At 42.2% G+C, this 23210-nt stretch overlaps 1 protein-coding gene across 2 annotated transcripts in view; it reads right to left on the bottom strand.

Moving 5' to 3' along the window:
* RNF216 (ring finger protein 216) overlaps positions 1-23210 on the bottom strand; it is a 162210-nt gene that overhangs the window by 86022 nt on the left and 52978 nt on the right. For both annotated transcript variants that reach the window (XM_027769995.1, XM_027769994.1), the window contains exons 11-12: positions 23038-23186; positions 22180-22258 (exon numbers count right to left, since the gene is read on the bottom strand). In XM_027769995.1, coding sequence (XP_027625796.1) covers positions 22180-22258; positions 23038-23186 — 228 coding nt within the window. The remainder of the gene's footprint in view (positions 1-22179; positions 22259-23037; positions 23187-23210) is intronic.

The following is a 23210-nucleotide window of genomic DNA, read 5'->3' on the forward strand; positions in this document are numbered from 1 at the left end:
AGAGACAAGGCAAAAGAGAAAAAGCCCCCCCCCCCCCAATGTTCCAGGCTGCAATCTCTTCTCCATTCTCCTCTCAGGATTTTGGGAAGGCATGCACAAAGACCCAGGATGTTTTTCGAGCCACTGGATTTGGTACTTGAACTGCATAGTTGGCCATGTGGGAGCCAATGTCCTAACAACCAAGCCACAGGCTAGCCTTCTAGCTTCCTTTCTGAGATCTCTTAAAACAAAATTGATTTGTTATAAAAGTTCAGTTACAACTGAGCTATAAAAATTGGTGCAATTCAATTTTTGTTGAAAAAGTAATATATGTATACTTCTCCTGGGACCCTCAGTAAGTCTCCTCAAAAGCAAGTCAATGCCATCAAATTTTTATCTATCTTGCCAAATGCATTTTACATATATGTTGGCAAGTACTTCCTCCTCTCCTTGTTAGGACCCAAATGTGAACAGCTCCACATTCTGCATTTTACTTCTTTCACTTAATACATCTTGGAAACAGCTTCAATCTGGCACAATTGGACCCAAGTCATTCTTCTGAATGCTATGGTGTGTGCCAGGGGTTGGCTCATAGGCCAAATCTGGTTTGCTATTTTTGTGAATATAAGTATTGGAACACAGCCACATTTTATTACAAACTGTCTACGGTTACTTTCACACTACAAAAGCAGAGTTGAGTTGGTGGGACAGAGACCATATGGTCTGCAAAGTCTAAACTATTATCTTGCCTTTTATAGAAGAAGTTTGCTGGCCTCTAGTGCATGTCATTGTACAGATGTACCAAAATGTATTAAACCTGTGCCCTGCTGATGAAAATGCAAGAGGAAAATGGATATACTCAGGAATAAAAACTAAACTCCTTCGGTGTCGAGGAGCATTAAGAAAGATGAGGAAGGAAGTAGCTAGGAAGAAGCCAGCATAAAGAAGCCAGGCTTAAAGAGGGAACTCCCAAAGTATTACTTCCTTTTTTTAGAGGAAGTAAGAAGGGAACTATAGGTCTTTTGATAAAAGGAAATTCCCCTCTGCTATATCTAAGCTACTCCTTGTGTTTGTGTGTGTGTGTGTGTTTTTTTTTTTTTTTTCCAGTGTTAGGCAAGACTGCCTGAAGCATACTGTGACCAAATTAGGAAGCAGGCAGGATGATGTCTCGATGCTGGTCATATGTGGCCAGGATGCTCAGGCATGCAGAGACAGTGACAGATGGGAAGGGATAGACTTTTAGTTCAAAAAGGATGTGCTATTTGCTGGAGAAATTAATCTTTAAAAATTATGCTTAATTGGAATTAATAATTGTTTTGTAAGGTTAAATTCACTTGCTATTGCTGGTTAAAATAAAAATCCCAGGGCTTCCATGGCTTCTAGCAAAGAAGGCATAAGAAACATAGTGAGATGAAGGTTCCCGAACAGCATTTATTAATTCCAAGCGTGGTAAAGGCTTTAGGAAATACAAGGGAAATTATACCAGGTAAATCTTAAATAGAATAGAATGTTTAGTTTGACATTATTGAGAAAAAAGTAATCTAGAAAGATCTTACTTTAAGAAGTCATATAAAATTTTCATTTTAACATTGTCTACCCAATTGCTTTGCATGCTGGAATGGTAAGGTTTTAAACTAGTCTTACAGCTTTAAAACAATGTCTAAGTACGGGATACTTGGAATCATGCATACTGAGCTTGCTTCAGACATTTCTATTCAATGATATTCTCTTTCAGGAATGATTCCTGAGTTAACTTTTGATTCTGAGCCAATGAGCTCAGAATCTATTCTGACCAGCACTATCTAGGTAATAACATTTAACCTTGAAAACCCTTGCTTTCCTCCCAAATTTCTAGATCAGCAAGATTCTTGGACAGTTTTTTTCCCCTTAGGAATGTGTTCAGTTCAGTTCAGTTCTAGTATCCACTATAAAATCATATGCACATTAGGTAAGTTTAAATGACAAAACAAATCTCAGTTCTTTATAAGAAAAACTTCAAGGGAGCCAGGCAAAAGGACAGAGCCTTTTGCTTGTAGCTCCAACTGAGATTCTGCTCAGAATCTTTCTTTTTTTTGGGAGAGGATTTTTTGCTATAGGGTGCGTGTGCTTGCCAGACACAGAGAGAGAGACAGAGACAGAAAGCGAGAAATCACCCCCCAGGGGGGATGGCCACGCCACAATCCCTTCTCCTCCATTCTCCCCTCAGGATCTTGGGCATGCACGCACACGCGCCCGGCATGAGTTTAAGCCACCAGGTCCAGGACTCAAACCGCGGTCGACTACATGGGAGTCCAGCGACATAGCCATTACATTCACTGCTGGTCCCTGCCCAGAATCTTTCTGAAGCAAAGATCTGTGAGGTGGCTGTGCCTGTGGTATGGGGCTCCCACCAGAACACAAGGCCTGCTGAGATGGCATCCTTTGCTGTTGCTCAGTTGATGATGGCCGGTATCCTGGTCCTTCTGCAAGTGTGCAACAGAACAGGGATCTTGCACTCACCTTCTCAAAGGGCTCTACATGCTGTCAAAATAGTTTAAGTATTTGCTAATGAGTCCTGTGTTGATTGTGAATGTTTATTTTGAATTTATGATCTAAAGGACTCAGGAATTTTAGAGATAATACTACAAAAATTATAAACTTTCCAAATGATCCTGGTTGACTGACATACAAATTCATAAATTAAGAACTACATTCCTATTAGTCAAAGTTTTTGTGGTTTACCTTTGACAGAGCCAAACTGTACACTAATAGATGACTAGGGACATAAATGGGTTAGAGAGCACCCCCTGAACCCAAAGTCCATATATAACCAAAAAATGGAAGTTTGATGATTTCCTTAAGCTGCATGAACTTGTCATTTAACCTTTCTAAGGTCTTTCTTCATCTGCACAAGGAGAGTATCTGGTTTGTATGATTTCCTAGATGCCCCTTAGAAACCTAATATCTACAACTATAAGTCAAGAGAATCAGACACCAATAATATAGAATCATTTGGGCAGGCTTAATGCAGCTCCTTGCAACAGGGTTAGGATACAAATTCTTTCATCCCACTAGGAGAACAGAAACAAACATGGTACCCCAGCCTGACCTGAATTTGCATTCCCTGGTGTGTGACATGGCCACAGTACCACCTGTCTTCCTTTCCTATCTTCTCATACTGTTGCTGATGCCCCAAAGCCTAGACTAAGCCAGGCTGTGGGCTTGAGGCAAGCATGGCCACGCCTACTGCCAAGAGCGGCTCTCCCTGCTGTCTTCTGCTTTCTCCCTGCAATGCAGAAGGCATTTCAGCTATAGACAAGTTTCACTGCCCTTTTATGGTAGAAAAATGAATTGCTTGCCTAGCAGTGGAGCTGAGAGATGACAGAACGGAAAGTTGTCATTTGTTGTGGTTTTGGCAGCCACAAAAGAGCATTCTCCCCTCAGCCACCCTTGGATGGACAGTGCACACCAGGCATTCACTGAGGAAAAAGCAGTAACCCTGGACAAACAGCTCCCAGATGCATTCTTTCCTGGCCTTGCCTGTAAACAGATGTGTTTACTTATGAATGAACAGCATCGAGTCTTAGTTCTGTAGAAGTGTTTTTTTTAAACAAAACAAGGTATTGAAAGGCCATTTGTGTTTTACTGAAAGACCTAACAGAAGTGTCTCAGAAAACATAGATCCAATCAAAATGTAGCCAAGGAACAGACTTTACTTCCTTGCACAATGAGGATGCAGGACTGGAGACGGCAGGGAGGTAACCTCACATGAAGGAGGGGGCTGTGGCTTTTGGTAGAGATCAGTATAGCCTTGATCCCTGTCTCCCACAAGACACAGAGAGACAGGAACGCAGTCACCAACTCCAGATAACTACATCCCCCCAAGAAAATACATCACTATCCTGGTCCTTGTGAAATAAATAGCAGTTGGTACCACTGGGCCTTAAATTGTTTGCATTTCTGTCAGGAGGCCCACAGAAAAAAAGCAGGCCTCCCAACAGCTGGGAAAACATGTTGCAAAAGGGGAATTAAGCAATTCTCTGTATGCACAGCAGAGTTAGGGAAATTAAGCTTATCTGAGTGAGAGAAATTAAGCTTATCCAACATGATTTTGGCCGGAAAACAAGCCTTTTTAAATGAGGGGGAAAAAAAAAACTTGTGATGGTTACATGGTTTCTTCCATATTTAAAGCACTTAAAAAAAATAAAAAGCTAGCCTGTGGAATTTTAGCAAAACAACTGACAGATAATCTGCTCCAGGGGCAACCCTCCAAAGAACATGGGGGCAGCCTCCTACCCACACTTGGTCGAGACTGCCTACTGATAGCCTTGGTCTAGTGCCTTTCTTCCCCCTAAGCCTCTTCCTTGTCTGCTTTTTTAATTGTTCCTGATTATTGCTTCCCCTGTCCTCCAGCCCTCAGGAAACCACTGTTTCTTTAGTTCAGTCTAATCCCAGGCAAAGCAACCTATCCCACTTTCTGGAAAAAAGAATCATGGCAAATAGTTGTGGCACTGTACAAATAGGCTTTGTAACTAAAGGATTTGTTAACTGAGGGCTATAGGAGGGCTGTGTGACCCCAGGTATTAAAAGTAACTTGCTGTGATAACTAAAATGATAAGGCATTCCACCTCCCTTAACATTCCGCATCTGATCTCCCCTTACCTCCCACTTCCTTTCATGGCACTATGAGCTTCACATGTCTCTATGTGAAGCCTGCAAGAGCAACCTGGAGTCTCCAAAATCAAATTCACCATCTTTGTTCTGCATTGCAAGTGCTCTGCAATCTGGGGTCAATCTTCCTACCTCTACTTCCTTTGGGTCCGGTCACACTTGTCTAGTCAGACTTTTTCACACAGCTATGCTCATTCTATTCCTCACCCAAAAATAAAACTCTTGTCTCCATATATGAAAACCCACTATAGTCCAGTCAAGCCCAGACACATCTTGCTCATACAGTGATTTCCTATGTGCCAAATTCACCACTTTCTCACATTTAATTAATTGTCTGTGGCCAAATCTGCCTCTCCCTAAATTCTAGTGGCTGTCCCTTTCTGTTTTTCTTCTGGCATAACAATGCTTAATAAATATTTGCTGAATGGGTGACCAAACCACAACAAAAGCACAGCTATCCTACTGTTATCTGCATAGCCAGTGCTGAGGGAGCTGCAAATGACTATGTCAAGAGGAGAGGAAGAAGTGTGGGGAAGGGTTTTGGCCTAGGCCCTCTTTGACCTTTCCACACTATGGTGGGGCAAAGGTTCTGGAAGTAGGGACTAGAGGGAAAAATCTGCACAGAGGCCAGAGCCATGGCTATGGAAAGATTAGGAAGAAGCAAGAGTAGAGAATAGATAGAACGGGGCCAGCCAGTGGTATGGTAATTAAGGCAGCTAGATCCCCATGGCTAATGGCACGGTTCAAGTACTGGACCAAGTAGCTTGAGAACAGAGTGGGCACTGACCTTGAGGGTGAAAAGGAGATTTTTAATGGGAGGACAGAAAACCTTGGAGCTAAGAGGGTTGTAGGTTGTGGTAACAGGAAATGTTTTTAGCAGCAAAATCTGACAAAGGAAGGAGGGAAGATAAAGGCAAAAGAACAAGCTGAGGTCAGAGACGAGAAGAAAAAATTGTCATCTATTTCACTCTCTTTGGGTTTGACTGTGGATCAGCTTCTCAGACATAGGAAGCTTTTGAAACTTAAAATGCTTTTCATATAAATCTCTGATGGGAAGTAAAACTGAAAAAAAAAAGGGGGGCTTTTACAAGGCTATAAGGATTTGATCTGAGAAACTCTCTTCTCTGCTTCTTTTTGAAAAGCAAATGCTAAATCCCAGTTTGAAAATCATCGGTTTTCTAGAAATCATAGGTTTTGGGCTGGAAGGACACTCAAAAGGTCACCTGGTCTCTTTTCTGGGATTGAGGTTGGACCTCATGTGGGCAAGTCATCCTGGAGAAAGGAGAATCTGTTACAGGACATACAAGAGCTTCTGGAGGAAGGGGAGTCCCCAGTGCAGGCACTGTCTTCCCAGCAACCTATCCCACTGCTACAATAAGGTCTACTGGGTCAGTTATATTCTTTTTTTTTTTTTTGAGAGGTTTTCGCTAGAGGGTGCGTGTGCTTGCCAGACAGACAGAGACATAGAGACAGAAAGCAAGAAATCACCCCCCGGGGGGATGGTCACGCCACAATCCCTTTTCCTCCATTCTCCTCTCAGGATCTTGGGCACGCACGCACACGCGCCCGGCGTGAGTTTTAAGCCACCGGGTCCGGGACACGAACCGCGGTGGGAGTCTAGTGACATAGCCATTATGCTAACTGCTGATTCCCAGTCAGTTGTATTCTTTATGAGCAATGTTAAGTCTGTTTTCCTAGGGAAGCTGGAAAACACCAGGTCCTCACCACTTAGAAGAATCTTGCACAAACAGAGAAACCATATGCACAAAGTCTCCCCTCCTCTAGGATGCAAAGCCCTTTCACTTTCCCACAAATTAGTTACATTTTCCCATCTCTTAAAAAAGTAAGCAAGTCATGGGACCAGCAGTTAGCGTAATGGCTATGTCGCTGGACTCCCACGTAGTTGACTGAGTCCCGGACCCGGTAGCTTAACTTAAACTCACGCCGGGCACGTGTGTGTGCGTGCCCAAGATCTCGAGAGGAGAAGGGATTGCGGCATGGCCATCCCCCATGGGGGGTGATTTCTGGCTTTCTGTCTGTCTCTCTCTGTCTGGCGAGCGTACGCGCCCTATTGCAAAAACCTCTCTAAAAAAAAAAAGAAAGTAACCAAGTCATGAAAGAGAACATTTGAACAAGGGTCTTTCATTAAGGTTCCCCAAAATTACATTATCTTCAGAGCAGTAAAGCAAAGTAGAGAGGAATACAGGTACAGCTAAAGTCAGAGACCTAGGTTTTTTGTTGTTGTTGTTGTTTAGGTTTTTGTCACGGGTAGAGAGAGACAATGGGAGGGGAAGTCAGAAATCACCCCCTGAGGGAAGATGGCCATGCTACAATCCCTTCTCCTCTCCTCTCAGGATTTTGGGAATGCATGCACAGGTACCTAGCATGATTTTCAAACCGTCAGGTAGAGAACTCAAACTGTGGTCACTCATGTGAGGGTCCAGCACCTTAACCACCATGCCACTACTGGTCCAAGACCGAGATTTCTTTATTTGGAGTTTTTTGGGGGCTAACATTTTACTATGGAAAAATGTAAACACATGCAAAAGTAGATAATATAACAAACTCCATGTACCCATCACTCATGTTTAATAATTATAAACTCACAGCCAATCGTAGCATACCTCCCCATGCCCCATCCTCCAGTATAATTCTCAAGCAAATCCCAGGCAACATATCATTTTATTACAAACACATTCATTGTATAGCTCCAAAAGATAAGGACTTGTAAGCTTAACTTGGCATATCAAAGTCTCATCAAAAACTACACAAATAACAACAGGAAGCCCTAGGTTGAGTCCTGGGCTGGATGTGTGACTTTTTTTTTTTTTTTTTTTTTAGAGAGAGGTTTTTGCTATGGGGCGCATGCGCTCACCAGGAAGACAGAGAGAGACAGAGAGACAGAAAGCAAAATCACTCCCCAGGGGGGATGGTCACGCTGCAATCCTTCTCTCCGTTTTCTCTCGGGATCTTGGGCATGCACACACACGCACCCGGCGTGAGTTTAAGTCACTGTGTCCAGGACTCGAACCGCGGTTGACTACATGGGAGTCCAGCAACAGAGCCATTACGCTAACTGCTGGTCCCTGGATATGTGACTTTGTGCAGATAAGGAACATAAGCCCCAAGCATGGTGCAATACTATCAGCAGATACTGCCTGCTAGGCTCCTAGACAAAGTCCCCAGCCCCAGCCCCCAGCCCCTGCTGAGTGCCTGGTATGGTGGATATTGGCTTTTTTTGTGCTCCTCACCCAACCCCAGCAGACTGAATTTTGTTTCTCCTTATTGCTTTGAGTTATCGAAGTTATTCTGAGTCCATTTTCTCAGGGGACATTAGCATGTAGTACAGATACAGACCATACAGCTGTTATTTAGTTTTAAGAGGAATGGCAAGAACTGGCACATTAGCCTATTAATCTGGAGAGGAAAGTTTTCTGGGCCTAGTGGTCATTTTACTTGGACCAGTGTGTTGGTCAAACACAGAAACATTTTCTTTCTTTTCTTTTAAAGAATTATTTTATTTAACTTTGTTTGTTTGTTTATTCATTCATTCATTCATTTAGTTAGTTAAACTTGACCAGAGAGGGTCAGAGTGAGAGAGAGCAAGAAGAAGAAAGAAAGCAAGCCTCCAGGTCCAAGACCTGAATTGTGGTCAGACACGTGGGAGTGCACCAACCCTAACCACCACATCACCTGTCAGCCCCAGAAACACATTTTCTTTTTAAACTTTTTTCCAAAGAATTATTTTATTTAACTTTATTTATTTATTTATTTTAATTTGACCAGAGAGAGACAGAGCGAGAGAGAGAAAGGGAGAAGGCAAGCAAGCCACCAGGTCCGAGACTCGAACCGTGGTCGGCCATGTGGGAGTCCAGTGCCCTTAACTACCACACCACCTGCCAGCCCCCAGAAACATATTTTATAGCTGTGGTCTATGAGAAGGCCATCTGGCCTTGGGGACTAGAAAGGTGACAGATGTCTACCTCCTTCTCTGTATTTCTGTTTCAAAGAAGGAAGGAAATTGAAGAACAAAAGATCATGTCCATTTCTTGGCTACCTACCCCGTAATTGGAAAATTACTTTGATTTGAATTCAATAGTAAACAAGAAACTCTATTCAACAACAGCTTTAGCCTCAGTTTTGCTCTCATTTTGCTCAATGCTCTGAACATTCCTCTTTGCTAGTCTCCTTTCCCCACATTCCTCAGCCCTGACACAGACACCCACAGGGACACAGGGTGTTTTCATACTTGTGGTATCACCATAGCAACAATTTCTCTTCTACCTGGAAGGCTGGAAACCCTGCAGTGCTCTGTGCTAAGAATGCAAAGAGGGGACACTGCACTTTAAGATGCATTCATGAGAACCACGTGCACACGCACAGTCCTTTTTCAAGGACATCGCAACGAGATCACTAAAACAAATTAAGATGCTGACACCTGGTAATAAGCAATAAACGTAAAGACAGGAGGGAGGTAAAACCTCTCTCTATAAAATATTCTGTAGATATTAATTTTTAAAGTTATTATTAATTTGCTATAGCACACACTCACAAAAGAGAGAGAAAGTGAGAAAGCAAGCTACCAGGTCCAGGATTTGAACTGTGGCCAGCCATGTGGGAGCACAACACCTTAACCCTCACACCACCTGCTGGCCTCAGTATTAATCTTGAAGGATTTTTAATGCAAGTTTTCTAAAGACTGAATCAAAAGCATCTCTTCTTTGATGAACTCACAGGCACAGAAAAATGCCATTAAATGATTTCAGTAAAACATAAAAATGAGACTAATGAGGGCTGACCCTGTGGCCTGGTGGATAAGGGAGTCAGAATCCACATAGACAACTATACAGTTCAAATCTCAAACCTGGTGACTTGATAAATGTGCCAGGAGTGTGAATATGTGTGCTCAAAATGTTGACAAGGGAAAGAAATGGAGAAGGGGTTGTTGTTTGACCATACTCCAGTGGGGTGGTACTTTTTCCCTCTCCCTTTGTCTCTCTTTCTGGCAAGCATGTATGCCTCTGGCAAATTAAAGAAGAAAAAAGACGAACCAAAAGGTATGCGGTCTCTAGAAAGAGAGCATTGAAGGTTATGATCTCCATTATGGTCTGTGGACAGGGTTAACAGTGAAGAGCCCATTAAGTAATGGTAACTGGTGGTCACGAAAATCATGAAATAGGTCAGAGTTTCTATTTTAATAAGGTATCTGGCTAGGGTCAACAGGTGGAATGGTGGCTGAGGTGCTGGATTCCCATGTGGCTGACCATGGTCAAGTCCTGGACTTAGTGGCTTGCTTTCTCACTTTTCTTCTCTCTCTGGTCAAATTAAAAAATAATAATGATAATAAATAAAGTTAAATAATTCTTAAAAAAAATAAAGTATCTAAACAAACCTGTTAAAAATCCACAGAATTTCCTGGCAAACTATTTATATAGTACATATAGTATGCCATGTACCATAGACTATACATTTTAGTAGAGACCAAAACAACAACAAAAAACAATAGCACAAACAAAAAAAGAGACAAAGAGATACATCCTTCCTCTATAAGAACAGTAAAGGGTGACAGCTCTAATCTCAAAGCCTGCCAGCTACTTGGGTGGGTAGAGTGGCCAGGACTTCATTTCCAGTAGGACAAAAACCATGACCAACAAATCAGGGATGTGAAAAACCATAAATTTTTATCACTTGGTGACTAATTCTGAGTTCTTTGGCAAAATTTATCATCATCTTTATTTCTAGGCCCTTCCTACACTCACTGTCTCTATAATATTGTTCTCTGATATCCAATCCTGGATAGACAACAGAAGAAATCAATGAGAAGCCCAGAAGAGGAGGCGCAGCTGTGACATGGAGAGCAGCCCACAGAGGCCTATTCTAGGACACAATGCTCTCAGAGCAGCAGGGGGCCTGCTCTGAGCTTGAACAATGTGGCTTAAGGAAAACTGTCATTTTTTACAAAGTGCTCTGGTTAGCCAAAAATTAGCTTCAAAAATCTTTTTCTTTTAGACTGTATTGTGTTAGGTAGGAGGAAAGAAATGAGTGTTTCTAATATATCTAGAATTTGAAAAACTAAGGTAGGTGGTAGTCATCTTTTGCTGCCCTGATGGGGTTTTATATCTGTTCACTTTAGGGGAACTCTTGCTCTGGTGGTAGCAGATTTTTTTTTTTTTTTGAGAGGTTTTTGCTATAGGGCACATGTGCTCGCCAGACAGACAAAGAGAGACAGACAGAAAACGAGAAATCACCCCCCCCAGGGGGGATTGCCATGCCGCAATCCCTTCTCCTCCATTCTCCTCTCGGGATCTTGGGCATGCACGCCATGCGCCTGGCATGAGTTTTAAGCCACCGGGTCCGGGACTTGAACCGCGGTCGACTACATGGGAGTCCAGTGACAGCCATTACGCTAACTGCTGGTCCCTGGTGGTAGTAGATATTACAAATAGGAAAAGGCCCCTCCTTTCCAGGGACTCCTTTAATTATCTGAGCCCACGCCATTCCTGCACATGCTGTCAACACGTCTCCACTTGTTTCACCAGGCGCTACTGTCAGTAATACTTACAAACTACCAGGCACTGGACCAAGCATGCTTCACCTATGTTGTGCCATTACTTTCCAGGAAAGTACCATTGGGGAGATGCGGATGTTCTCATTTTACAGCTCAAGGAAATATAGACGGAGGGGTGGGGAATGGAGAGGTGGGGGACAGAGTACTTAAAGCCAGAAGTAGAGGAGCTGGACTTTTGAAAGGATAAGCAGACTTAATGTCAAAATCCCTTGTTTCAGCCACTGTGCTATACTGTTTCCTTAGCTGCAATATAGGTGACAGGCACACACTTCATCGCTGCTCAGTCTCACATCATCCAGCACAGTGTGGGATGTGGAGCAGCACATCAATTAACACTTCTCACAGAACAGCCTTTAAAACAACTCTTACAACAGATAGCATTTTTTTTTCTTTTAATTTTTGCCATAGGTTACGTATGCTTGAGATGGGGTGGTGGTGGTGGTTGTGGTAAAAAAATCACCTCTACTGGGGATGGCCACATTACAGTCCCTTCTCCTCCATTCTCCTCTTGGGATTTTGAGTATACACACATATACATGCACCCAGAGTTGTTTTTCAAGCTGCTGGCTCTGGGATTCAAACCACAGCCTTGGTAATATGGGATCCAGTGCCTTAACCTCTATGCTACCTGCTGGCCCAGAACAGGTAACTTTCTAAGAAAGCACAGCAAAAGAATTTGTCTCAGGTAATCCTGACAAAGGAGAAAGACTGACAGTTCTTCAGTTGTCTCCTGGGGAGGGAGTTAACACTAACCATCTAAGGAAGTCTCACTGGGATGAGAACAAAAAACCAAAATGTCCTCTAGTGGGCAACAATATAATGCCTGTTGCCTGAGGATTGGGGAGTCAGCAATATCTGAGAACCCAGGACCTGTGGGTACTTGAATTGGCACTGAGTCTGTCTAGACTGCCTTGGCTCTGAAACTTGGTCAGGTCAGGAAAGTCAACCTTGAAATCGGGAAAACCAGGGAATGTGGGCAAGCACCCATGTGCCCTGTGCTTTTTCAGGCCATCCTGTGGATCTACCGAGGATAGCCATGTGGCTTCCAGCACTGCAGTTTGGGCTGCTACTGACTGTGCCACCAGCCTGAGCCCTCTGCGGGTTTGAGAGGGAAAACCTGAAGAGTTGCAGCAGCCCTGAGGAGAGAGCAAGAACCACTGCATGATCCATGCTAATTGTTAGTCTCCTGCCTCAAAGGCAGGCTGGGAGTGGTAGCTGCTCTTATCCTTCAGCATCTGATTTCAAGGCATAAAGTGGATAACATACAAAAATAAAAACTTCAGTAGGGGAAACAGTAACATTTTTACTCATACTGGCCTTTTAATGCACGTGTATTTACTTTTCCTACTTTGAGTAGTGCCTATCTCCCTTTTAAGTAATTGCTAGAAACAGCAAATAGGTACTTACTTCACTTTTTATTTTTTAATTTGCTAGAGAGGGTGTGTGCTCATTGAGGAGAGACTGACAGAGAAAATGAGAAAGCACCCCTTATGTGGCATAGTCACATCACAATTTCTTCTCCATCTCTTCTTTTGGGATTTTTGGACACATATCCATGCATATCCTCTATGCTTTTTCTTTCTTTACTTTCTTATTTTTGAGAGGTTTTGCTATAGGGTACATATGCTTGCCAAAGAGAGAGAGGGGACAGAAAGCAAGAAATCACCCTCGGGGGATGGCTATGCTGCGATCCCTTCTCCTCTAAACTCCTCTCAGGATTTTGGGCACGTGCACACATACATGCCTGGTGTAAGTTTTAAGTTGCCAGGTCCAGGACTCAAACCGTGGTCAATTATATGGGAGTCAAGTGACGTAACCATTATGCCATCTCTGCTGGTCCCTCTTTTCTATTCCTTTTATAAAAAAGAATTATTGGGAACCAGCAGTTAGCGTAATGGCTATGTTGCTGGACTCCCACGTAGTCGACCGTGGTTCGCGTCCCGAACCCAGTGGCTTGAAACTCATGCCGGGCGCGCGTGTGTGTGTGTGTGCCCAAGATCCCGAGAGGAGAATGGAGAAGAAGGGAGTGCGGTGTGACCATCCCCACTGGGGGGGTGATTTCTCGCTTTCTGTCTCTCTCTGTCTGGTGAGTACACGTGCCCTATAGCGAAAACCTCTCCAAAAAAAAAAAAAAAAAGAATTACTGGGACTAGCAGTTAGAGTAATGGCTATGTCACTGGACTCCCATGTAGTTGACTGCAGTTCGCGTCCCAGATCCGGCAGCTTAAAATTCACGCTGAGTGTGTGTGCGCATGTGCCCAAGATCTCGAGAGGAGAATGGAGGAGAAGGGATTGCGGCGTGGCCATCCCCCTGGGGAGTGATTTCTCGCTTTTTGCCTCTCTGTCTCTCTCTGTCTGGTGAGTACACGTGCCCTATAGCGAAAACCTCTCCAAAAAAAAAAAAAAAGAATTATTTAATTTTATTTATCATCATATTTTATTTATTTATTTATTTTGAAGATTTCTGCTATAGGCCACATAGGCTCACCAGAGACAGAGAGCGAGAAATCAATCCCTGGGGGAATGGCCACACCACAATTCCTTCTCCTGTGTTCTCCTCCTGGGATACTGGGCATGCACGCACAAACATATACCTGGTATGAGTTTTAAGCCTCTGGTTCCGGGGCTCAAATTGCAGTGGACTACGTGGGAGTCCAGTGATGTAACGGTTATGCCATCTGCTGGTCCCTACTATTTTAATTTGCTATAGGGCACATGCACTTGCCAGAGAGAGAGAGAGAAAGTGAGAAAGCAAGCTACCAGGTCCAGGACTCGAACTGCTGTCAGTCACGTGGGAGCACCTTGACCACCAGGCCATCTGCTTAACCCATTTGCTGTTGTTTTTTTCAAGTCACTGGGTTGGGAATTCAAACTGCACAGCTATGCGTGATATAGCTGCCTTAACCATGCCACCAGCTATTCTGGTACTTAACTTTTAATAAGAAGGCAGGGTAGGAATAAAGGTAAGAAACATTTGCCTGTTGTTGCTTTTATTCTTCTTGAAAATAAACACACACACATACCTGCTGAAATGAGTAGATTCTCTACCCTGTGTTTAACTGGTTAAGATATCAGGTAAGGTGGGACCAGCAGATGACGTAATGGTTATGTTGCTGGACTCCCACATAGTTGACCGCTGTTTGAGTCCTGCACCTGAGGGCTCGAAACTCACACCAGGTATGTGTGCATGCACACCCAAAATCCTGAGAGAATGGAGAAGGGATTGTGGAAGGGCTATCCCCTCTGGGGGTTGACTTCTCACCTTCTCTCTCCCCAGCGGGCACACATGCCCTATAGCAAGAATTTCTTAGGAAAAAAATAGATATCAGGTAAGGGAAGTAGACATGCTTGTATAATTATCAACCAAAAATCTGCCTAGGATCAAAAAGTCTGTGATGAACAGTCATTGTGTTGTTCACTACAGGGAATTAAAAAACAAATAAATAGGAAACTGACAAAAATACTAAGACAAAAACATTTAAATTCTGAAACCTCCTTGCTACGATGCAAGCTCTGCTCAGTGCATGATGGAAGTATGGATCACAGATGGCATTTGGGATCCTCTCTTTGGGACCACCTTTTGAGACAAGGAGGTTTCACTTGGGATGCAGCTCCATTTTACCATCTGACTTAAGCCTTAGTGGCCACTCTTTATGGTTTCTATGGGACTAATTGTGAACTGAAGGCATCCCACAAGATGCAGTTGCAAGGGAGCACCACCAGTGTGGCCCAAGCCTGAAACTCTGCAGCTGGACTCACTCTTGAGCTCTGAAGGAAGAGACACCTTGAGAGGAGTAGGGCCAGGCCACATTCCATGATGAGATACTCTCATATCAGCCTCCATTTTTGATTTGCATTGTGTAGCACAGACTTCCACTCCACTAAATGAGCCCTCATTTGTAGGCTTAAAACTCTTTTTGTTACCCGGACATTTGGTTCTTGTCAACATTACTTCCTGAATAAAAGTCCTTCCCGATAGCGGGAACAAGAGGACCAAGCTTCATTCATCTCTAGATAAATGTGAAGGGCTGTGCTGAGCACAGGAGTCAGCTGACTGGCTAGGCCCCAAATCAAAGTGCTGCTAATAAGTGCCACCCGTCCGCCATCACAGCTGGAGCGGCCCTGGCACTGACAGCTGGTCCAGACTCATTTACATTCTCTTCATGCAGCCATTCAGCTACTGTAGGCGACTGCAGATGCCTGTTTTTTTAGTAACAAATTGGTTCATTGCAGAAGTGAATTTTGGTTATATTTTACTGCTATAAAGTTAAAACACTGAATGCTGCAAAGAATATGATGGGGTCCAGGAAGGGTAGGAAAAAATGAGCAGGGAAGAGAACTGGTAGGTGAGAAATGATAAATACAACAAATACAAGAAAAACTGGAGAGATATGGGTGGCTACACAACCATGTTCATATTCTCAGGTTCCACTAAAAGACTCCAAACCCATTATTTTTCAGTGATTAAACTCTCACAACTTGATATGCTCTCTTCCTTAGCACCTGCTTCCTGAGTGTTCTTAAACTTCCACCTTGTGGCTCTTGGGCTCACTTTCTGGAAAGTTCTACTTATAAACTTCCAAGTTTATAGAGCAAAGTTACAGCTCTAGGGAAGTAGAAAGGGACTCAACAAGAAAATTTCCTACCCTAAGAATAAATATTACAGAAGCATTCCTTTCAAACCTTCTTTTATCTAACTCTTCAGTTCCACACCAATACATACAATTCATTCCTAAAAGCAGCAGGCTGTCACAAACTGATGAATCCTTTATTTGAGAACACACAAGGGAGCCCAGGGCCAACACAAAAACATTCCATCATATCAATGAAACAAAGACTCTCTCAATTTCATCAAAGATACAGTGTCTTATCCCTCAAGGATTCCAGGGGAATGTTTCCAGGCATTCAACTCCTCCTCCAGATAATATATTAATATAAATGTCTCATTTCAGAGTGACAAGTTCCTGGAAATCCATCTGGAGCTTAGATTACTGGCAAAGACACTGCAATGAGAAAGCAGATGCCCTCGGTCTCACATGGGCCAAAATTAGCTTGTGGCTCATTTCTTAAACATTAGAAATCCTCAAGGATTAACAGCCGTTTTACCTATTTTGCTGAAGAGAAAGAATGCCATAAAGAGAATCTGTATGAGAAAACGGTAAAAACATATATGCCCTAGAAACGCTGACATCTTTGATATTAAATTCTGAATGCATGTAGGAGTTTGCTTTAGTACTAAACCTGAAAGAATTCTGTCAATTCTGCTTATGAGACTATTTTGCTGACACACACACTTTGAAACATCCGAGAGAAAAACCTTTCTTTGTGGAGCATCAGTGCCACCTAGTGGCCCTTGTTCCACGTGCTCACAAATAAGTACAGAGCTGAGCACAAGCTCTCCTTTCCTCCAAAGGACAAGGATGAGGTACTCTGCACTCTGCTTTGCATTATTAGTCAACTCCCAAGCTGTCACTGCTTCAAAGTCCTCATATAGAAGTTTTCTCGTTATTTTCCACTTTATTTGATGGATCAAATACCTACAGACCTTACACCAAGAGTAAAAACAGAGCCTAGAAAGTGAATATTATCACCTGTGGCACAAAATCAAGTTCTGAAGCACCTGTAATTGATGCCTTCTGCTGCATTCTTTTCACTGCACAGCATTACTGAGGGACATAAAAAGACTTGAATAGAAAGACATACTTTGAAATTAGATTGCATGACCCAACATTTCTAAGAGAATAATCTCCTTCCTGGGCTCCTTATTCTCCACCTACTGCCTCCTTTTGCTGCTTTTCACTCCAGATTCCAAATCTTTTTCCAGCCTAGATCCTTCCATGTATTCTTGACCCTAGTCAATTACCGAAATTTACTGTGCACCCATCTATGTGCCAGGCACTCACAAAACACATATACATCGAATACCTCCATCTTGAAAATCATATAAAAAAAAGTTCATTTTCTTGTCTCCTGAAATCTTTTTGATTCTATTTCCAGTTTTGCAAACAGCATCAACTATGTAGTGTCCTAAGCCAGAGACACCTGTGAGTCATCTAGAATTCCTCCTACTCTCACATTCAGCCTATCACCTTCTCATCCTTTATCTGTAATATCTTTCAAATCTGCTCCTTTTCTTCACCCCTAAAAATCAGTTTGAACCCACTTACTTTTTTTTTTTTTCTAAAACACTTATTTATCTATTTATTATTGTGATTTTGGAGTTGCCAAGTCCAGGACTTGAATCACAGCCATGTGAGAACCCAGCTCCTTAACCACCAAGCCACCTGCTGGTCCAAGGATTTCCTCCTTTTTTTTTTTTTTCCTTTTTATTTATTATATATACTTTTCAGGAGAAATTTTGGCTATAGGGTGCATGAGCTTGCCAGAGAGAGAGAAAGGGAGAGAGAAAAAGTGAGAAATCATTGCCTAGGGGATGGTCATGCTGCAATCCCTTCTACTTCATTCTCCTCTTGCTCTTTTGGGTGGGCATGCACACGTGCCCAACATGAGTTCTAGTCACCAGGTCCAGGACTCAAACAGCATTCAGTCATGTGGAATTCCAGTGCCTTAACCACTATACCATCTGCTGGCCCAGGATTTCCTTCTTTAAGGGTGAAAAATAAATACCACATTTTTATCCATTCATCTATTGATGGACATTTAAGTTATCTATTTGGTGGCTACTGTGAATAATGTTATAATGAATATGGGTGCATGTTCTGGATCTCTTTTCTTAAAGGATTTCAATCCTTTCCATAGGCCAATTTTTCACTTTGATGACTATTTCCTTTGCTGTACATAAGCTTTTTAGTTTAACACAGACCCATTTTTCTAGGTTTTGCTTTTGTTGCCTGGTCTTTGGTGTCACATCTAGTAAATCACTACTAAGACTAATGTAATGAAGCTTTCCTCCTATGTTTTCTCCTAGAAATTTTATAGTTTCAGATCTTAAGTTTAGCTCTTTAATCCATTTTTAGTTTTTTTTTCTTTTGAGAGGTTTTTGCTATAGAGCGTGTGCGCTCGCCAGACAGACAGAGACAGACAGAAAGCGAGAAATCACCCCCCGGGGGGATGGTCACGCCACAATCCCTTCTCTTCCATTCTCCTCTCGGGATCTTGGGCACGTATGCACACATGCCCGGCGTGAGTTTAAGCCACCGGGTCCGGGACTCGAACCGCGGTAGACTACGTGGGAGTCCAGCAATATAGCCATTACGCTAACTGCTGGTCCCTGTTTTTGAGTTTTTTTAGCCATAGGGTGTGGGCACTTGCTGGTGGAACAGAGAAAGAGAAAGTGAGAAATCATCCCCAATGGGGATGCTCACACCATAGTCACTTCTCCTCCATTCTCCTCTAAGGATTTTGGAATGCACACACATGAGCCTGGAGTATTTTTCGAGCCGCCATGTCTGGGACTCGAACTGTGGAGTTAGCCTTGTGAGATCCAGTGCCTTAACCTGCACACCACCTGCTGGCCTTCAGACACTTTGTATTACTGATGTCACAAATTACATCTTTTCATTTTTGTGCCCATTACTGTTTTATAGCTTTTCCTTTTTTAATGCTTCTGCTTTTTTTTTTTTTAAATAAGCTTTTGCTACAGTGAACATGCATTTGCCAAAGAGAGACAGAAAGTAAGAAATTATACTCCAAGGAATGGGCACACACAATCCCTTTTCTTCCACTCTCCTTTCTGATTTTTGGGCATGCACATGCATGTGCCCAGTGTGATTCTCAAGCTGCTGGGTCTGAGACTCGAACTGTGGTGGGCTCTGAGGGCATCCAACACCTTAACCACCAGGCCACCTGCTGGCCCATATATTTCTGCTCTTTTTTTTTGAGAGATTTTTTGCAATAGGGTACATGTGCTCGCTGGAGAGACAGAGACATAAACTGAGAAACCACCCTCCCACCTGGGGGATGGCCACACCACAATCCCTTCTCCTCCATTCTCCTCACAGGATCTTGGACATGCACCCAGTAGGAGTTTTAAGCTGCTGGCTCCATGACTCAAACTGCAGCCAGCCACATGGGAGTCCAGCATCTTAACCACTATGCCACCTGCTGGCCCCACAACTTCTGCCTTTTAAAGTCTATACCAGAGTTAAAAATAATGTACACATGACCATTACAGTATTCTGTACTTGTCTACATATTTTACTTACCAACAAGCCTTGTAATTTATAGGATCTCACATTACCATCTAGCAACTGTTTCAATTTGAAGAATTTTAATTAGCATTTCTGGTAAGGCAGGTCTAGCAGCAATGAACTCCCTCAGCTTTTATCTGGTAATATACTGATTTCGCCTCACTTTTGAAGAACAGTTTCACCAAATACAGTATTCTTTGTTGGCAGCTTCTTTTATACTTTGAATAAACCATTCATACTTACTCTTCTGGTAAGTTTCTGCTGAGAAATATGCTGATAATCTCATGAAAGCTATCCTTCATGTCACAAGGAATTTTTCCCTTCCCGCTTTTAACATCCTGTCTCTGAAATGATAACCTGATTGTGTATCGTGATGTGATCTTATCTGGGTTTGTCTTAGTTGGGGTCTGTTGGGCTTTCTGAATCTGAACGACTTCCTTCACCAGATTTCAGAAATTTATGGCTATTAATTCTTCAAATAAGTATTCTTTCCTTCTCTCTTCTCTTTCTGACACTCCCATTGTATGTATATCAATATGTTTGACGACGTCCCATAAGTCTTTTACTTATTTTTTTAAAAGAATTTTAAATTATTATTATTTTTAAATCTGCTATAGGGCACTTGCACTCACCAGAGAGAGAGAAAGTGAGAAAGCAAGTCACCGGGTCTGGGACTTGAACCACGTTTGGCCATGTGGGAGTCCAGCACTTTAACCACACCACTTGCTGGCCCAAGTCTTTCATTTCATTCTTCATTCTTGTTTATTTTCACTACTCTGACTGGATAATTTCAAATGATCTGTCTTAAAGTTCATGATTTACTCTTCTGTTCTGGTAAAATATGCTGTTGAATTCAGCTCAGTTTTTCAATTCAACTATTACTATGTTCTTCAGTTCTGAAATTTGTTTATTTTTACTATTTTCTCTCTCTGTTGATGTTCTCATTTTGCTCATGCATCATCTTCCTGAGCTTGTTGAACATCTTTATTATTTTTTTATTAAAGAATTATTTAATTTAACTTTATTTATTTATTTTAATTTGACCAGAGAGGGACAGAGTGAGAAAGCGAGAGCGAGAAAGAGAAAGAGAAAATGAGAAAGCAAGCCAGCAATGAACTCCCTCAGCTTTTATCTGGTAATATACTGATTTCGCCTCACTTTTGAAGAACAGTTTCACCAAATACAGTATTCTTTGTTGGCAGCTTCTTTTATACTTTGAATAAACCATTCATACTTACTCTTCTGGTAAGTTTCTGCTGAGAAATATGCTGATAATCTCATGAAAGCTATCCTTCATGTCACAAGGAATTTTTCCCTTCCCGCTTTTAACATCCTGTCTCTGAAATGATAACCTGATTGTGTATCGTGATGTGATCTTATCTGGGTTTGTCTTAGTTGGGGTCTGTTGGGCTTTCTGAATCTGAACGACTTCCTTCACCAGATTTCAGAAATTTATGGCTATTAATTCTTCAAATAAGTATTCTTTCCTTCTCTCTTCTCTTTCTGACACTCCCATTGTATGTATATCAATATGTTTGACGACGTCCCATAAGTCTTTTACTTATTTTTTTAAAAGAATTTTAAATTATTATTATTTTTAAATCTGCTATAGGGCACTTGCACTCACCAGAGAGAGAGAAAGTGAGAAAGCAAGTCACCGGGTCTGGGACTTGAACCACGTTTGGCCATGTGGGAGTCCAGCACTTTAACCACACCACTTGCTGGCCCAAGTCTTTCATTTCATTCTTCATTCTTGTTTATTTTCACTACTCTGACTGGATAATTTCAAATGATCTGTCTTAAAGTTCATGATTTACTCTTCTGTTCTGGTAAAATATGCTGTTGAATTCAGCTCAGTTTTTCAATTCAACTATTACTATGTTCTTCAGTTCTGAAATTTGTTTATTTTTACTATTTTCTCTCTCTGTTGATGTTCTCATTTTGCTCATGCATCATCTTCCTGAGCTTGTTGAACATCTTTATTATTTTTTTATTAAAGAATTATTTAATTTAACTTTATTTATTTATTTTAATTTGACCAGAGAGGGACAGAGTGAGAAAGCGAGAGCGAGAAAGAGAAAGAGAAAATGAGAAAGCAAGCCACCAGGTCTGGGACTCGAACCACAGTCAGTCTGAATGCTGAACACATGATTTATTCTTCCCCTTCCGCCATTCCTCAACCACAAGTAACTAAGCTTTCTTTTGTTCTCAGCAGCACCCAGGCATCTAGACTACACTAGATCAACCAATATCCTGACTCAGGTGAGAAAGAATGGGTCTAGGGTTGGCTCTTGAAAAGCAAGAATTCTGGACTCATCTGTTAGAGCTAGTTCTTATAAGGAGAGTAGAAAAGTGAACAACCTACCAGATGTGGCAGAAATGACACCATAATGCCTAATTCTTTAATCAAATAAATTGCTTAGATTCTGAATGGTTGTGAATGTGTATGCATGTGTATGCATGCACTAACATGTGAGCATGTGCTGGGAATGGATATTTGAGCACAGAGTGGGGAAAAGATCAAGCAAGGAAAACTCTGACACAATGAAGAGAAACAAAATTCATTTCACATTACAGCATCTGTCTTTATAAGACAATGGCATTAACACAGGGATCCAGAGCTTTGGTAACTGGTTTTCTACAAGTGGCTCTCATCTCAGTAATTAACTTAACCACCATTCAAAAATTACTGATCTTCATTTGCTTTCATAAAAATGAAAGCAATCATTCTCATGCACCAACACGGAGATAAAGAGCAGATATTTGGGGCACTGAGGTAGTTCCTAACACCATAATTCAAGTATACATTTTGAAGTGAAATTGCCTCCCTACCTTTCGGCAGCGAGGATTAGGACAGCTGAACCTCTTCACATCACTGTCCAACAGGGCAGGAAAGCTACAGGAGGGGCACCTAGAGTCAATGGAAGATGAGTATTAAAGCTTGATTTGGGTCTACGTGATGGTTCACACTAAGTTTTGAACTGCAGAGCCATATGGCCTTTTTACTCCTTAGTTTTCATTAAAACATGGATTGAGCCTCTTTTTTGTGCTAACATTTAGTAGGAAACACAGGTGCCATTCCAGGTCGTGACTCAATGGAAACCACCCAATGGACACATATCCTTTTTGAGAACCCCTTGCACACATCAGTTTTTTTTTTTTTTTTGAGAGGTTTTCGCTATAGGGTGCGTGCGCTCACCAGACAGACAGAGAGAAACATAGAGACAGAAAGTGAGAAATCACCCCCCAGGGGGGATGGTCACGCTACAATTCCTTCTCCTCCATTCTCCTCTCGGGATCTTGGGCTGAACAAGATCACACACGCACCTGGCATGAGTTTTAAGCCACCGGGTCTGGGACGCGAACTGCGGTCAACTACATGGGAATCCAGCGACATAGCCATTATGCTAACTGCTGGTTCCCCACACATCAGTTTTCATATAACCCAGAGCACAACAACTTTACCTACAGGCTAAAAGATCAGGAGGTGGAAAGACATATAGACAAATAAGGAACTGCAGACTTTTCAACTAATAGTTAATTTAGCTACCTTATTTCACAACAAGAAATGTCAAAAAATCTACAGGATACAGCTTTGTTATAGAATTTTCATCATCTGATGAAAGTGCAGGTAGTCTTCATAATGGTCAATGAGTTGGCTGATGACGCCCCCTGACTCTGAAAACTCACCTGACAAGCTCATCAGCATAGGCTGCAGCAACTTCTTCTTCAGCTTTTCGTTCATAGTATTTATATAAGATGGTCTGGGGAAGCACCTTCTCCAGTTCACTGGTTGGGAATGAACATGTGCAGCTGCCTTCCATACAGCTGAGCTCTGACTAGAATGACAAGCAAGTAAAGCA

The sequence above is a fragment of the Tupaia chinensis genome, unplaced genomic scaffold (genome assembly GCF_000334495.1).
Source record: "Tupaia chinensis unplaced genomic scaffold, TupChi_1.0 Scaffold000101_1, whole genome shotgun sequence".
Classification (NCBI taxonomy): domain Eukaryota; kingdom Metazoa; phylum Chordata; class Mammalia; order Scandentia; family Tupaiidae; genus Tupaia; species Tupaia belangeri.